Source organism: Solanum dulcamara, chromosome 11, assembly GCF_947179165.1.
Source record: "Solanum dulcamara chromosome 11, daSolDulc1.2, whole genome shotgun sequence".
Taxonomy (NCBI): Eukaryota; Viridiplantae; Streptophyta; class Magnoliopsida; order Solanales; family Solanaceae; genus Solanum; species Solanum dulcamara.
The window spans coordinates 36,693,206-36,709,610 of record NC_077247.1 but is presented as its reverse complement, the minus strand read 5'-3'; the positions used below and the strand labels follow the sequence as shown (position 1 = coordinate 36,709,610).

Here is a 16,405-nt window from a genome sequence, read left to right as displayed (position 1 = left end):
AGAATTTTTTTATTTATTCATTTTTCATGAAGTAAGAATAAAGGACAATGGATGAAATGCCACGAGTAGGAGACTAAAAAGGATAAAAAAGAAAGAGAAGTTGTTTGAAGAACAATGCCATTGGAGTCTTCTTTAACTTGTTTAGAATGAAAGAAGCATGAGATTATTCAGACAGACGCATTCCATATTAAAAGAACCTATGTTCCATTTATACTTCTGATGCAAACTAGACAAGATGATTTGACAAATGACTTTGGTCAAACCGTGTTTAATCTGTACATACTGATCAAATCGTCTTATATCAAAAAGCAGATAAGCCTGAATTGAAAATTTAACTTATATACCACAGCAGATCTACCTATTGTTTGGTTTTTCTTTAAGAATGAAACATTCAAATAACTAAAAAAATGACATCCAAGCTCTAAGCCAAGAAAGTCAAAAATCTCCAATTTAAATCTTCACCATCATATCTACCAATAAGCAAATTTATGTTCTGTCAAGACCAAAAACATTGGAACTACAAGACTTATTTAATCTACCTCCGTTTTCTTTTTTCTTGTTTTCGTTTTTATGGTTAATTATACTCAAAACACACTTCAAATTACCTCCTTTGAATAAAATATACAAGTAAAAGAACCACAAAAGAAGAGGTATTCCAAATTAAGAATGAATGTATGTGGTTACAAAAGCAAGAATTTTTTTGTAAGACCTAAGATAATAATAAAATAGTGAACCAGATTGTATGGTAACTAACCTTAAAGGTCCAATGTCATCTCGCTCCAATGCATCAGACCTCCTGATTGCCTCTTCTGTCATTTATTCATGTATGAGCTCACTTGCATAAACTAGTCTTTCTACTGAAGAACAGGAAAAATGAAACAAACAAATATACAGCAGGAATTGTATCCACAGTAAGGTACCTTCCTCCTTCCTTGTTAATTTTGGCTCTGCCAACTGTTATTGAAGACAAAATACCACTTTAGAACAAAGATAGATGAAAAAATAATGTTGGCATACAAGAAATAAGTCTGACCTTCATTAATAGACACAGGACAAAATCATATCAGATGATCAGAACAAGAAGTTTAGTAAATATGTCAAAGCAGAAAACAAATATGTGTGTGATATTCCAACTAAAGCCTATCACAAATGAAGTATAATACTCAGTACAATAACATAGAAAATCAGGGCGCATACGTTCCTCCATTTTACCACCTTCAAAATGAAAAGTCCAACTAATCAAGAGAGGCCCTCAAAGAAATAGCCATATCGAAGCAAAAACACAATCAAAGCTTCTTCCTTCTTTTTTTAAGATAAAGTATTTTACTAAGGCCAGTACCAAGAAGGTACTGCAAAGATGCAAAAAGAAAAAATCAAAGCATGCGATGCTCAGACTGGCAACCTATTAGAAGATGCTGAACACGACAGCAAATAAAACACCCAAATCCCTAGTGAATATGTGCCACAGCTTTACACTTTCAAAATTAAAAGCAACTAAAGCAACAAATAAAAACTTTATCCACAATTGCTGGTTTCAGATGCTTAACTCCACCATTGTGAACTTGCTCACATCGCGGTCCCAAGCCCGGAAAAAGGACGAGGGTTGTGGTAGGCTGTCAGTGTAAACTAGCCAAACTAGTCAATTCATGATGAATCCTCAGAAAGGTTGGCCTGAGATGAATTAAATTGGGGAACATGGCCGGAGAGGATTCATACGGCCAATCCAATTCGGACAGGACTGAGGCATAGTTGTTGTTCATTTGTTGTTGCTGGTTTAAGATGCTTAAAATAGTCAAATCCACAAGACGACCCCACTGTATTTGTAATATTGGAAGGGAACAATCTCTAAATGTCAAGAGTGCATCCACACTTCAGTTTAACAACTCTAAAACAGTGGAACTAATAGATTGATTAGCCAATTACTTGAACATTCCTTTCCACCGAAAACAAACCTGACAGCGAATTCAAATAGTAGAAGCACCGCTTGGTATCTAAGCACACAGATGTTCAAACAATGTTAAGATTGCTCACCTTTCTAGTCCCTGCAGCATCTCGCTCTTTGATATGTCGTTCCAACTCCTCCCTCTCTCTTTGGTCCCGAAGTAGTTCCTCTTCTGACTGCAACCAACAAACATGCAGTTAACGTCAAGTGATCGGGAGTTCTGAGTATGGAGAAGGTGAACAGGCAAAAGAAAGTCAAAACAATACACCATAAGATGTACCTCAGAGTTGTCACTGTCATCTTGGTCTTGGGATGTTCGTCTCCTTACCCGTCTTTCTCGCTCCTCATCCCTAACCACCTGCACCATCATATTCAGTCAAAACAAAGCAACTAGTTAAAACAAGATTCAATATTACAACAGCTTACTATCAAAAATAAAACTGAATTCTATCAAGAAGAAGAAGAGTAAAATCACTATGCCTCATCATCTTCCTCCCCGTGGGTCTCAACACGCCTCCTAAACTTCTTTTTGCGTGTATCATCTTTCCTATTCTGAGAGGGGACAGAATTACTTTCCACACCAGCAATATTGTCATCATCATCATCAGCCTCCAAAAGTGTGTACGTCTTTTGCTTCCTAGCCAACATTGTAGCCTCCCTTTCTTGTTGTAGATACAGCTGGTGCAACAAGAAGCACCAAGTGTTACGAGATAAAGCACAATGTTTTACCAAAAGAATTCTCGCTAGTGTTACCCCGTGAAATAACCGAAATTGCAGAAACTAACATTTGTCCCTGTCGTCTTGCGCTCAACTCTGGAAAAAATCTCTTGAGCAAACACTGTTGTTACACTGGAGGATGACATACCCATATCATCTACAAGCTGATTTGATAGATTGGCAGCTGATGAAGCTTTCTTAGCTGCATGAAAATGATATTATGAATAATGTTGCCACAGCAATTATTTATTAAAATATAAGAAGAAGATGTACCAAGATTAAGAACATAAGAGACAACTGTGGACTGCGAGTACCCTAGGAGAGACATCAATTTGTCGGAAACCCACGTCCTTAATTCAGACCCCATTTTTTTACTGCATGAAACAACAAATACACAACAATGGAAGTTAGATTTATTAATATGCACCTTCACATCAACATAGCTGGAGTTCCTGCCCCTCCATTACACAAATCTAGCAAATGGTTCATTATCTATGCCCGCAGTTGATTATGTTTTATACAAACCAGACAATAAGCATTTTATCTTTCTAAATAATCATTATTGGTCAACTCTTCTAAGTCATTGAAACCTATAATAGTCAATCAAATATTTCGCAGAATTGAAATAGAGATGAATTAAGGCTTGACAGAATCTATCAATGAATCGTTCATATTGTACTGATAATCTCACCCATATCATGCTTCGTTTAGCACACTATGCTAGCATTGATCTACTTTGACAGAAAAAATAGTTAAACCAGATATCGTAAGGGCAGCCCAATGCGCTAATGTGAGGTCCGGGAAGTTGAGAAGTTGGAATTTTGAGTTAAAAAGGAGAAACAATGGAAATTTAAGCCTGAGGCTCGCCCATTGGAAAAGGTGACTCGCCCATCAGCCCACGAGCTCACCCTTGTGTACAAAGGAATTGGCAAGTTTATGGGAGAGTTAGGCGAGCAAGGGAGAGACTCGGCGACTCACCGAGTCAACTAGGAGGGCTACTTCAACTCGCCCAAAGTTCCAGAGATTTAGCTAAGAAGGGGTCTCAGAGCAGGGCAAGTCGGCGAGTAAGAGGGAGTTCGGCGACACGCCGAAGAGGTTAGGCGAGTCAACCCCTGCTCGCCAATAAGTATCGAAGAGTTGGCTAACTTGAGGTAGCTTGGGCGAGGGAAGGTCAACTTCGGCGACTCGCCGATGTGATCGGCGAGCCCGGTCAATGTCGCCTAAAGGAAGGGAAATTTCGGATTCCATTCCTCGAAGGCTCTGGCAATTTAGGCGAGAGGAAGGGATGGTCGGCGACTCACCGATGCACGACCTATCTCGCCCTCTTGATCCTCGGCAATTATTTGCAAGGGTATTTTCATCAAAGTCCGACTTGTTTAATTCCTAAACTACATCTTTTTGATCCAGTATCCTAAGACTATATATACCAAAACCCTTCAAATTCAATTCATCACCCCCGAATCACTCCATGCAATATTTCTCTCTCTAGAAATCCTCTTCCAAAGATTAACTTCTTCTCCAAGACAAGAGCTAGGTTTTCAAGGTTCAAGTCTCCTAATCTACATTGCTAGAGCTTGATTAATTGAGGTATGTGGGAGTTCATCAATGGGTTCCATTCACCCATTGAGCCCCAAAATATCCCAACTCTACTAATTCAATTTCAATCAATGTATGAGAGTTTCATGTCAATTTTTTATGGGTTTGTTATTTGATTTCAATCAATGTTGTTCTTTCTTATCATGCATGAATTCATTATAATACATGATCTCTAATCTATTTTACATGGACCCATGTATTGAAATATGATTTTAGGCTTTATGAATTTTGATGATATACTTTATGAAAAGTTATGATGATAATGAATTGTGTTTCAATGATATTTCAAGCAATGTATAAAGATTGTGAAAGGTTTTTCTCACAACTCATGTCTAAGAGGTGAAAGGATTTTCTCACCGACTCATGGATTCCTATGAATCATTCATGTAATGAGCTACTCTTATGATTATTTTTTGATGAAAGTATGATGATGTTTTAATGAATTCCCTTGGGATAATGACTAAGCACCGAGACGACTTTTAGGTAGGGTTCAGTCTGATAGACAAGTAGCTACCCAAGGGAATCCTAGTAGCAACCTATAGTCCCTAACTATGTTGCCACCGAAGGTTACCTTATGGCTTAGCTAGTAGATGCACGTATAGCTCATGATTTTAAAGAAAGGTCTCATCACGGAGTCTACCTTGGCAAGAAGCCTCTCCCTTCTCGATGTGGGAGTACATCAGATTTCATGTTATAGCTCGCGTGGTCTTAAGTGTCGATTAAAGGTCCTATCCCACACAAAGGTATATGTTATGATATGATCTCTTATGTTGATTTTGTGATACACTGACCATGATTACAATGTTTTAAATGCTTTCAAGCTTTACTCATGTTTTCAAGATTATTGGTCATGCATCTCACGTTCATATTGCTTATGTCCTGTTACTATTGTTCATGAATGCTTCTCACATACTTAGTGCATTTCATGTACTGACGCATACTCTTTTACCTATATTGTATCATAATGTAGGGCCTCCCAATCGCGCTCCTCCCACTCGTGGCTAGAGTCACATTGATAGCTATCTCTTGCTTTGGTGAGTCCTCATGTCTCGCGGACGTAACCGATATGATTTTACATTCTTTTGTCTTGACATTTACTTCTTTTATTGGGTGAGCTAGGATCATGTCTTATGCCCCCATTTAGACTAGAGTAGAGGCATGTTTAGACGTCTATTGAGCTGTACCTCTGAATGTTCGTTCATGTTGCTTTATGTGTTTCTCTATTGAGACTTATCTTTTGCTCATGTTGTCTTAGTTATGTTTTAAGTTACCTTTTGTATGCAATGTATGCTAAGAGGCTTGGTTGAGGTCTCTTGGGATCTCGATCACGGTGTCACGCCTAGGGCCTAGCTTGGGTCATGACAGCTAAGTTCTTGCTATGCGAAGAGTCGGACGACAAAGATCTATTATATGCAGTCTTACCTCATTTTTGCAAGAGGCTGCATTAAACAAGATATAAGTACACAAAATAAATAGAAAGTAGAAACCTAGAGTAGAAATCAAATTCAATATGCAAAGCCAGTTTGTCTAACATGAGTATGGCCCAAACTTTTGAAAACTAAAATTCCGCCTAAACTGCTTCCAGTATTTTGAACCCAAAGAGCTAACTTATAACCTTTGTTTCCTTTTTTATTGAGAGGCAAAGAAGCTTTGTTGGAAATGATGGGACCTTTTGCGCACATTATCTCCTTAAACACAGAGAAGCCAAAACCATTTAGATATTTTTTTCTAAAATAAACTTTTTCTTAAAAGTAACTAGAACAACAACATCCCCAGTAAAGTCCCACGAGTGGGGCCTAGGAGGGTAAGACGTACGCAAACCTTACCACTATCTCATTGAGATAGAAAAGTTATTTCCGAAAAACCCTCGGCTCAAAAATTATCAGCCACAAAATAAGAGAGAAAAATATATAAATAGCATAATGTCTAAAGCGTGAAGCGGTGCAGATTTTACAAGACAAGAACAATAACAATAACAAATAATGTGATAAGATAAGAACAATAACAATAACAAATAATGTGCTAATAGAAATGCAAAAGCATCACAGCTAAAAAGACCCACCTAGCCCGAATTTTGCTGCAACTTTGACATCAACAAATGTATGCGTGGAGAAGATACCTTCCTTGCTGCCTTGGTGGAGGTAAAACCTGATGTGCGAATTGTTGTGCCTGAATGTGTGGCACATGTTTTGAAGGAGTTCAAAGATGCCATGCCCCTGAACTCCCCATAACTTTGCCACCAAGGACGGACATCGACCATAAGATTAAGTTGCTGCCAGGATCAATTGCTCCGGCGCAGGCACCTTATCGCATGGCTCCAAAGAAACTGACTGAATTAAGGAAGCAATTGAACGAGTTGCTGGATGCAGGCCTAATTCAGCCGTCTAAGGCTCCTTATGATGCTCCTGTTCTATTTCAAAAAAAGCAGGATGGGACGTTGCGAATGTGCGTGGACTACCGGGCATTGAACAAGGTAATAGTGAAAAATAAATATCCTGTTCCCTTAGTTCAAGATCTTATGGATAGGTTGAGCAAGGCTAGTTGGTTCACCAAGCTAGACCTTAGGTCGGGCTATTGGCAGGTTAGAATAGCGGAAGGGGATGAATCTAAGACCACTTGTGTAACTAGATATGAGTCTTATGAATTTCTTGTAATGCCGTTTGGGCTAACCAATGCCCCGGCTACTTTCTGTAACTTAATGAACAATGTGTTGTTTGAGTATCTTGATGACTTTGTAGTTGTATACTTAGACGATATTGTCATTTATAGTCGCTCGCTGGATGAACATGTTGGCCACTTGAAATTGGTATTGTCTCGGTTGCGAGAGTACCAACTATATGTCAAAATGGAGAAGTGTGAATTTGCCCAACAAGAAATAATATTTTTTGGACACTTGGTGAGTCAGAACCAAGTGCGCATGGACCCAAAGAAGGTGCAAGCAATCGTGGATTGGCAGGCCCCTAAAGACGTGAAGGACTTGAGGTCTTTCCTTGGGTTGGCGAATTATTATCGCAAATTCATAAGCGGGTATTCAAAGATGGTAGCTTCCTTGACTGATTTGCTGAAAAAGAATGTAGTATGGGTGTGGACTGACAAGCAGGATGCTGCATTCAAGATGCTGAAGGAGGCCATCGCTTCAGAACCTATACTAAGGTTGCCAGACTTTGAGTTGCCGTTTGAAGAGCACACTAACGCTTCAGAAAAGGCAGTGGGTGGCGTGTTGGTACAGGATGGGCACCCTATGGCTTTTGAAAGCCGAAAGTTGAATGATGCTGAGCAGAGGTACTCTACTCATGAGAAAGAAATGGTGGCCGTGGTGCATTGCTTGCAGGTATGGCGGGTGTATCTGCTAGGGACTAAGTTTGTTGTCCGGACGGACAATGTGCGAACACCTACTTCAAGACGCAACGCAAACTAAGTTCTAAGCAGGCTCGTTGGCAGGAGTTCTTGGCTGAATATGACTTCGTGTGGGAACTTCGTGTGGGAGCACAAGCCAGGAAGTAGCAATCAGGTTGCCGATGCTCTGAGTCGAAAGGAGGTATTTGTTGCCATGTATTCAATTTCAAAACTTGAGCCTGATTTTATTGATAGAATTAGACTATGTGCTGCCAATGATTCATCATATGTGAAGTTGATGAATCAAGTGAAAGAAGGTACAGTGCGGAGGTACTGGATCGAGGACGATCTGCTTCATTTCAAAGGGGAAGGATCGTGGTACCTCAAGGCGGTGGACTGCGCAAAGACCTAGTGAAAGAGGCGCATGACACCACATTGACTGGCCATCCGGGTGTTGAACGGATGCTAGCACTACTGTCAAGAGGATACGTCTGGCCAAAGATGGAAGAAGATGTAGAATCTTATGTGAAAACTTGTCTAGTGTGTCAACTAGACAAGACTGAACGCACAAAGGAGGCAGGGTTGCTGCAGCCTCTTCCCATTCCTGAGAGGACGTGGTTATCAGTTTCTATGGACTTTATTGGCGGATTCCCAAAGGTGAACGGTATGGCGTCGGTCATGGTTGTGGTGGATCGATTTTCAAAGTATGTTGTTTTTGTAGCTGCCCCAGTAGTGTGCTCGTCTGATGTTGCTGCTGAATTGTTCTACAAAAATGTTGTTAAGTTCTTTGGTTTGCCGGCGGACATAATCAGCGATAGGGACACAAGGTTCACAGGTCGGTTCTGGACAGCATTGATCAACATGATGGGGACTGACTTGAAGTTTTCTACTGCGAACCACCCTCAAACTGATGGGCAAACTAAAAGGATTAACCATTTGTTGGAGGAGTACTTGAGGCACTTCGTGACGGCAAGTCAGTGGAATTGGGTTGATCTATTGGACACTGCACAATTTTGCTACAATTTGCATAAATCGTCAGCTACAGAAATGAGCCCATTTGAGTTGGTCCTAGGCAGACAGCCTATGACGCCGCTAGATGTCGCTAAGCAGAGGGCGCAAGGTAAGTGCCCAGCTGCTTACCGTTTTGCCAGGGACAAGCAAGAGATACTTGCCGAGGCGCAAGACAGCTTGCGTAAAGCCCAGAAACACATGAAGAAGTATGTTGACCAACGGAGGAGGTCGCTGGAGTTCAATGTTGGTGACAAGGTGTTGCTGAAACTTACTCCTCAAATCTGGAAACAGATTACTAGTAAGTTTAGGCACCGTGGTTTGATTCCTAAGTATGATGGACCGTTTGAAGTGGTCCAAAAGGTTGGCGAAGTCGCCTATAGGTTGAAGCTGTCGGAAAGGTTGAAGCTGCACCCAACTTTCCATGTGAGTTTTCTGAAGTCGTTCTATGAGGATGCTGAGGATTCAGAAAGGAGTCAATCAAAAAGGGCGCCGACTGTGGTGCGCACACAGTTTGATGCCGAGATTGAAAAGATACTGGATCACCGGGTACTTGGCGTGAAAAAGAACAGGCCGACGGAGTTCCTAATTCAATGGAAGGGTAAGCAAGAAGCTGATGCTACTTGGGAAAAAACTAAGTCACTTTGGCAGTTCGACAAGCAATTGGAGGACTACCTCAAAACAGTCTCGCCGAGGACGTCGAGTTCAACTGGTGGGGGTGGTTTGTTAGACCCCTGATCTTGGACTTAGGGGCATTGGGCGAAGGCAGTGTCAAGGGCTTGTGCATTGCCCCTTGGCACTGGCCTATGCGGCTGGCAGAAGCAATGTGTGGATGGCATGTCGATGGCATGGCATGCAACAGGTCAAGGCATGCTTGGGTGATGGCAAGCAGCTCGACTAAGGCCAAGGCATATGCGAGGCAAGGCATGCGCGAGGCGCAGGCATGCGCGAGGCGCAGGCGTGGCATGAGGCACAGGCATGCGCAAAGCGTAGGCGCATGGCACCAGGCGGGCATGTGCGAGACAGGTGCATGGCACCGGGCGGGCATACGTGCAGGCAAGGGATTGGCATCGGCAGACATGCATGTTGGCATGGGCGTGCTGAGGCCAAGGCTGACGGACGATGGCAAGGTGTTGGTACGATGATGGCAAAGTGTTGGCATGATGCTGGCATGGCAGCGCAGGCAAGGCGTTGGCATGGCACTGGTAAGGCGTAGGCATGGTGTTGGCATGACAGTATGGGCAAGGCACTGGCATGGCGCAGGCACGGCATGGACAAGGCGCTGGCAAGGCAATGTTGGCAAGGCGCACAGGCGAGGCACGCGCGATGGTTAGCCAGCGTGCCTGGCACGCGAGTCGGTTGGCAGTTCCTTGATGACCACGTCCCATGACCTCCGAAAATTAAGGACACGTTGAAGGGCTGTTCTCCCATGATTTCCCCATGTAATACAGGCACTACATTGCACGTCCCTCCCCCTTAGGCTGCTGCTATGTTGTCTATAAATAGTAGGTAGAATTGGCTAAGTGTTAGCTAGCAAGAGAGAGCAAAAGAGTTCAAGTGTTAGCAAAGTTTTGTGAGACTTGGCCATATTCCGAGTGTATTCCTTTGTAATAATCTGAGTGAGAGATTAATAAAGGTTGGGTTGATTGCCTGTACATTTGTGTTTGTTTCCATTGCGTGTGTTTGATATTTATTTGTTTAAGTGTCAAACGTTTGTGCGATAAGTAGGCTGAAGTCGGCTGCGAGTTGACTGCCTAGCGGAGGAATTTTCTTGTATAGTGAAATAGGAATGCATTAAATCTTCACGGGGGAATAGGCCAATTTTGCTAGACGGTACACCTAAGAGGCGTAGTTGATAGAAAGGAAGATTTACATCCTCATCTGGCATAATCCCTTTTTTTTATGTGTGTTTACAGGATGATGTCTACTTCATCCTTAGCAGGAGCTCGTTGTGATGATTGCTGCAACTCTTTTCTAATAATATAATTATAATCTACATGTTGAGGTAAGCCATAACCTAACCTCTAACCAATATGGTGACACTAATATTTTAAAAAAAAATTCAGTAATTTAGCTGAAAAAGAATTTATTTTTGAATTACACAGATTCCTTAGACTAATCAGTATATGGTTATGTTATATATCTAGCGGCTAACACTAGACCACACATTTTTCCTCAATCCATATTCACGCTAGATTGGCCTTAATTTTTCACGCTATCAAACCTATATTCACGTGATTATATTTTATTCATAAAGCTACTGTTGAGTAGGTAAGTGCCATGTAATGTTCCATGATTAACATAAAAAACAGTTGAATTTTGTGGGGAAAATAAGCCAATACAAAGAAGTCTAAAGAAAGTATGGAAGGGTTTGAATGACATCAATGGATTTGCATAAGTAGCTCTTGGATTAATTCTTAGGGACATGAAAGAAACTGTAAATATGGCAGAGAGTGTTTTTGGTAATGAAATATGGTGCTTTTTGTAAAGAGTGAGCCACCATATGGACCAAAAAACATAAATTGTGTGCCAAAGTGATCAGACAAAAATTGGCAAGCTGCAGATTCAAATGGTCAAGAAGTCATACAGTTACCAGTTTTAGAAAAATAAAATGATCAGAAGTCATGATGAAAGAAGTTTGTGTAACAGAACAAATCTCAGACTCCACTTTCTTAGCATTGTCGTAAAAAAGATGGACAGCAAACACAATTAATATGTTTCACTAGTACAGGAAAAAAAATCGATCTAACATCTGAAACTCCACCTAGAAATATGCTGGAAAAACAAATACTAAGCTACTAATGCTTCAATCAAGTAATGTGGATTGAGTCCAAGTCCGGGAATAAGAGGGGGCCTTCTTCACCTCAGAAGAAGCAGCAAACAGACTTTGAATTTCAAAGAAATGCTAAAGAAATAAAAAAACTGATCAACCTATGCTCAGCCGGGAGCAGAAAAAAAGCTTACTAGAACTAAGCGTAACTGATAATGTTTAGTTCTTATTTCTGGACAACTAAGAGTTAACCTATGCTCAGCATTTTCTACTGTCTGTGTATTAATAGGGAATGCACTGTTTCTATCTTACCAATAAAATAAAATGCACTGCTTCTATGTCAAAGCTTAATATTTATGTCGATTAAAGCAATAGTAGTACAACTTACTAAGAAAGAATAAAATAAGTCATAGCATGAAGGAAACCTTTTCTTCACCTGAAAAAACCATGAAAAGAAAGCACCACAAACATGCATATGGCAAGTGTAGAACAAAAGCATATGAGTAATTTACCAGAAGCAATAGACAACAAACGACACTTGGACCTCTAATAAGTTAGGGTTCTCTATGAATCGTATATAATGTTGGTCAACTCTATTCAGGTCTCATTCCACAACTAGAGATTAATGTTGTTCAACTCTATTCAGGTCTCATTCCACTACTAGAGATTAAATCTCCTCAGAACATTTCAAATTTACACCCACATAAGCAAAATCAGTCTCATTTTAAATGATCCAAAAACACAAAAAAAAACAAAATAGGCAAGCTAACTAGTGGGACATAGGAAGAGAGGGATAGTGTTCGACCGAATAAGATGACGTAAGAATCACCTGTGCCGAGCAGCCCACCACTGGAGGACCACAGGATTGCAAACGAATTGCCAACAGATTGTTGCTTGTAGGAGAAAATGGAGAATAGAAGAGAACGGCGAGAGGAAGAGAGACGAAGGAAGACGAGAAAATATGTCTTTCAAAAAATAAAAACTTAAATAGGCTTGTTTGTTTCTCCCTATATTCCCATAACATTTTAAAATATATTTTTTTATCATATTGATATAAAAAAAATTATAACTTATAGTACTTTTCGTATAATTTTTGAATATCTAACTTTTTATTTTATAATATTTAGTTAAAGTAATATAATTTAACTTTAAAAATTAATCAAATTGACTTTCGAAAATCTCAACATGATAACTAAAATGAGGCGGAGGGAGTATTAGTTATCCACCTTATTAAATTAAAAAAAATTAATTAAAATATTTTTATATTATCCTTACAATTAATTTTTTTTTAAAGTATTCATATTTATTTATAAAGATACAAGAAATTTTTAAGAATGAATTAGTAAAAGAGTGGGAAGGAAATTACTCCGTCCATAGATCTAATTATCTTTTTATTTATGACTATTAATATGCGTATATATAATGATTTAGCCCGTTACTAAAAATATCTGCGGTAAAAATGTACGAATTTCATTCGTCATAAGACTAGGATCAATTTCTTGATATACGAGTGCATTAGTTGTGAATTAAGGTCGTATAATGTCCCTATCTCAAAGTTAAGTTAAAGTGTCTTTCCGATTTAGTTTCAGACTTGAGTTTAAACTAAGTTCAACTTCAAACGACCATAGCTCTCAGCCTATAATGAATTAGGTGGCCCGTGACCTATCAAATTAAAGGTCTATGAGTCTTCTTTTCACGCGACCAAATTTTCCTCATTTAAAGTTCAGAGTAAAATGTTATGCCCATTTTACTAAGCATTGTCTGTGTTGGGCTGCCGTAGTGGGATTAGGCCGCCAGAGCAGGATTTGACGGGTCAGAATGAAAAGAGGACATATTTTTATTATCTTATTTTTTCTTTAGGTGCCAAAATAGATGAGGCTTACTCTAGAAACCCTCCAAAAAGTTGTTCTAGGTTTGGAGAGAATGAAAGAAGAGAATCCTAGCTCAAGAAAAGCTACAACCCACAAATTTTATGTCCGTCTCTATAGTTTCTCCATCTGAAAGTCAGGGATCATGCTATAATCCTTCTACCATTGCTTGATGCCCAGGTAGGCTAGGTTTTTGTAACACCCCTCAAATTTTTCCAAAGATTCGAACCCTTCTTGTGTTCGGGAGGGGTCAAACCCGAGTGTCTTGAAATATATTCATGAGTTAAGAGGAGTCTCTAAGGGACTGAGCAGGGTTAGAGGTGATGTGGGGTCACCAAGGACCCCTAGGACCGAGCTAAGCCCAAAAGATCCGTCGTGGCTAAGTTTAGGATGAGTTCATATAAGGGTCGAGTTTTGACGACCCTATCTTTTGAAGGACGTCAATCTAGGTGGCCCACGACCTATCAAAGTAAGGGTCGTCGAGTCTTCTTTCCAACGCCACCAAGAACGTAAATTTTGGAGTTCGGAGTCAAAAGGTATGACGATCCTAAGATGAACTAGCACGGCAGGAATTTCATTTTGGCCTGGGTTGCAACTGCTGGGGAAATGGCCTTGGCGCTGTAAGGGCGCGACGCACCACTATAGCGCCAGAAACATGCCTCAATAGTTTGGTCCTTGGCGCGACGCGTCACTAAAAGTTGTGCAGGGTTTTTCAGGCCAAATTTCCAGAACCTAGAAAATTTGGCCTTGGCGCTGTAAGGGCGCGACGCGCCACTATCGCGCCAGAAACATGCCTCAGTAGTTTGGTCTCTGGCGCGGCGCGCCACTACGAGATGTGCAGGTTTTAGGCGTGTTTCAGCCTGGCGCTGCAATGGCGCGATGCGCCACTATCGCGCCAGGTGCATTTTTGCCTATTTTTCAGAACTTTTGAGAAGGGGCAATTTGGGAATTGCCCCAAATTATATATGTATCACCCTAGACTATTTTGGGATCATTTCTTCAGCCCCCACTCTCTCTCTAAAAGCCCTAGAAACCTCTTCTCTCTCTCTCTTCTTCTTCCTCTCCAAATCCTTTCCCAACAAGAAGAGTTCCAAGAGCTTCAAGGTTTGAGTTTCCATTGAAGACCCAACCACAAGGGTTTCTTCAAGTCTTCACTAAGGTATGTAAGGCTATCCAAAACATGGGTTGAGTTCACCCATGTGCCCTATTCTTGCTTTGAGGTTGGATGTTTATGAAAAATGGAGTTTCTTGGTATGGTCTAAGTTTAAATGAGTTTTGTCCCCTATTTAATTGATTCTATATGTATTGATGTTGTTGAGTTAAGAAGTTCCCAAAATAAGCCTCTATGTGAGTATGAGTTGATGAAAATGGGTTGTTAAATATGTTCTATTGATCTTCTTGACTATGTAGATTTTGATAAAGGATGCTAGTTTCTTAAAAATGTTGCTTATTATAAAAATGTAAATTTAAAGTCTTGAAATTGTGATGAGTCTCAAAGATTTCTCATATGGATGGAGGAAATGATTGATTATATCTAGATGTTGCTATATATGTGCATTTAAATTTCTTTTGAAGATATGATTGAGATTGATCGGATAGTATGATTAGAAGAGATTCGATTGTGATAGAGTTGATGAGTTGACAAGGTTGTAATAAGACTTGTTGATGTGATTTGATTGAGTTGATTGGATGGAGTTTTATGAGCATTAAGTCTTGGGAGGAGTATCGAGCACCGAATTGGGCAAGAGTATAGTCCATACTCGAACCCAATAACTGCGTCGCCAAACGTAGGGAGGATGGAACCATTAAAGTCGGATGCTTCCCCAAGAGATTTGTCCTGATATTATAGGACCTGGTTGGATTGGATCCATGATTTGTTGATCGTTCATACCTTGGCAAAGTATGAACGGACGCGGCAACAACGTCGGTTTGTTGTACTTTCATTGGCTCATAAGTGATGGTTGTCGGATAAGAGAAACTCCCAAATAGGATTGATAGTACTCTGAGTCAGATTGAGTTGAATTGTATGTGATTGGTCCCGTCTAACTCATATTATTGTTTAGACTTAGGACATTTGATTGAGTTGGTATTCCTATTGAGTTGAGCTTCCGAGTTGATTGATTCTTCCTTGATGTTCGTTGTATTCGGCTATTTTACGTACTCGTACATTCCATGTACTGACGCCATTTGGCCTGCATCATTTCATGATGCAGAGACAGGTACCAGAGGTCATCAACCGGCGCTCCGTTGAAGATCCACACACATTCTCAGCTAGCTGGTGAGTCCTCCTAGTTTCCGGAGGATGTTGAGCCTTTATGTACAGTTTTGTTGACATTTCCTTTACTTTGATTGTTGGTAGCCATGGACTTGTCATTGGCACCTCTTAGACTGTGATAGAGGCTTCATAGACTAGAGTGTGAGGAGGTCGAAAGATTATTTTGAGGAGTCTTATTTTATTGCCTTGTTGGGTTATAAGTGTTTGGCCTTCGGCCCTATATATGAATAGTATTTCTTTAATTGAGTTATCCGCTAAGAGAATGTGATTGATTGAATATGGGACTGGACCAGGTGGTTCGCTCGGAGGTCAGAAATGACCTTCGAGTGCCGGCCACGCCTAGGGTACCCTCCCGGGGCATGACAGTTTTCTCAATTGAGTAATTATAAATTTATTTCCATCGCTTAATATAATGTAGATTGACGAGAGATTTCATGTCTAGGACTTCGGGCATGGAGTCCGGATGGTTAAATGATTGTCAATTGTTATTTAGAGTGGGAATGTATGTTATGGGTCATGATTATTATGTGATTAGTGATAAAGGTTCAATCTTTGAATGCTAACCTTGGTGAAACTATTAGAAGGCCAATGACTCTTGTGCGATTAAGTGTAGACAATAGCTAGGTCATAACGGAATCCTAAGACTTGGGAATTATGGGATATTGATGCATATAGGGATAGGTTTATGCAATAATTATGTGTTTATGTTGATTATTCTCTACGAATTACTTGAGTAATTTGAATCGTGAAATAAAGGGTGAATGTGAATGACTTAGTAATGATAGATCTCATGCCATGAACCTATTTGGTTACCTATGGCGGTAGGTTATTGTTATACCCCGCACTTTTGCACATTTGGAAAGAGAAAAAAAAGTATTTCTGGGCTTATAAGG

General features: G+C 40.3%; 1 protein-coding gene across 5 annotated transcripts in view; it reads right to left on the bottom strand.

Moving 5' to 3' along the window:
* Positions 1–12,327, bottom strand: part of LOC129873727 (pre-mRNA-splicing factor ATP-dependent RNA helicase DEAH1-like) — a 37,513-nt gene extending 25,186 nt beyond the window's left edge. For 2 of the 5 annotated variants that reach the window (XM_055948891.1, XM_055948894.1), the window contains exons 1-8: positions 12,199–12,327; positions 2,933–3,033; positions 2,728–2,861; positions 2,423–2,620; positions 2,223–2,300; positions 2,032–2,118; positions 921–954; positions 755–809 (exon numbers count right to left, since the gene is read on the bottom strand). In XM_055948891.1, the coding sequence (XP_055804866.1) occupies positions 755–809; positions 921–954; positions 2,032–2,118; positions 2,223–2,300; positions 2,423–2,620; positions 2,728–2,861; positions 2,933–3,026 (680 nt within the window). In that variant the 5' untranslated portion in view covers positions 3,027–3,033; positions 12,199–12,327. Of the gene's footprint in view, positions 1–754; positions 810–920; positions 955–2,031; positions 2,119–2,222; positions 2,301–2,422; positions 2,621–2,727; positions 2,862–2,932; positions 3,034–6,317; positions 7,038–12,174 lie in introns of those variants that run through there. The other 3 variants (XM_055948892.1, XM_055948893.1, XM_055948895.1) reach the window with 3 other exon arrangements.
* Between the last annotated feature and the right edge of the window lie 4,078 nt (positions 12,328–16,405).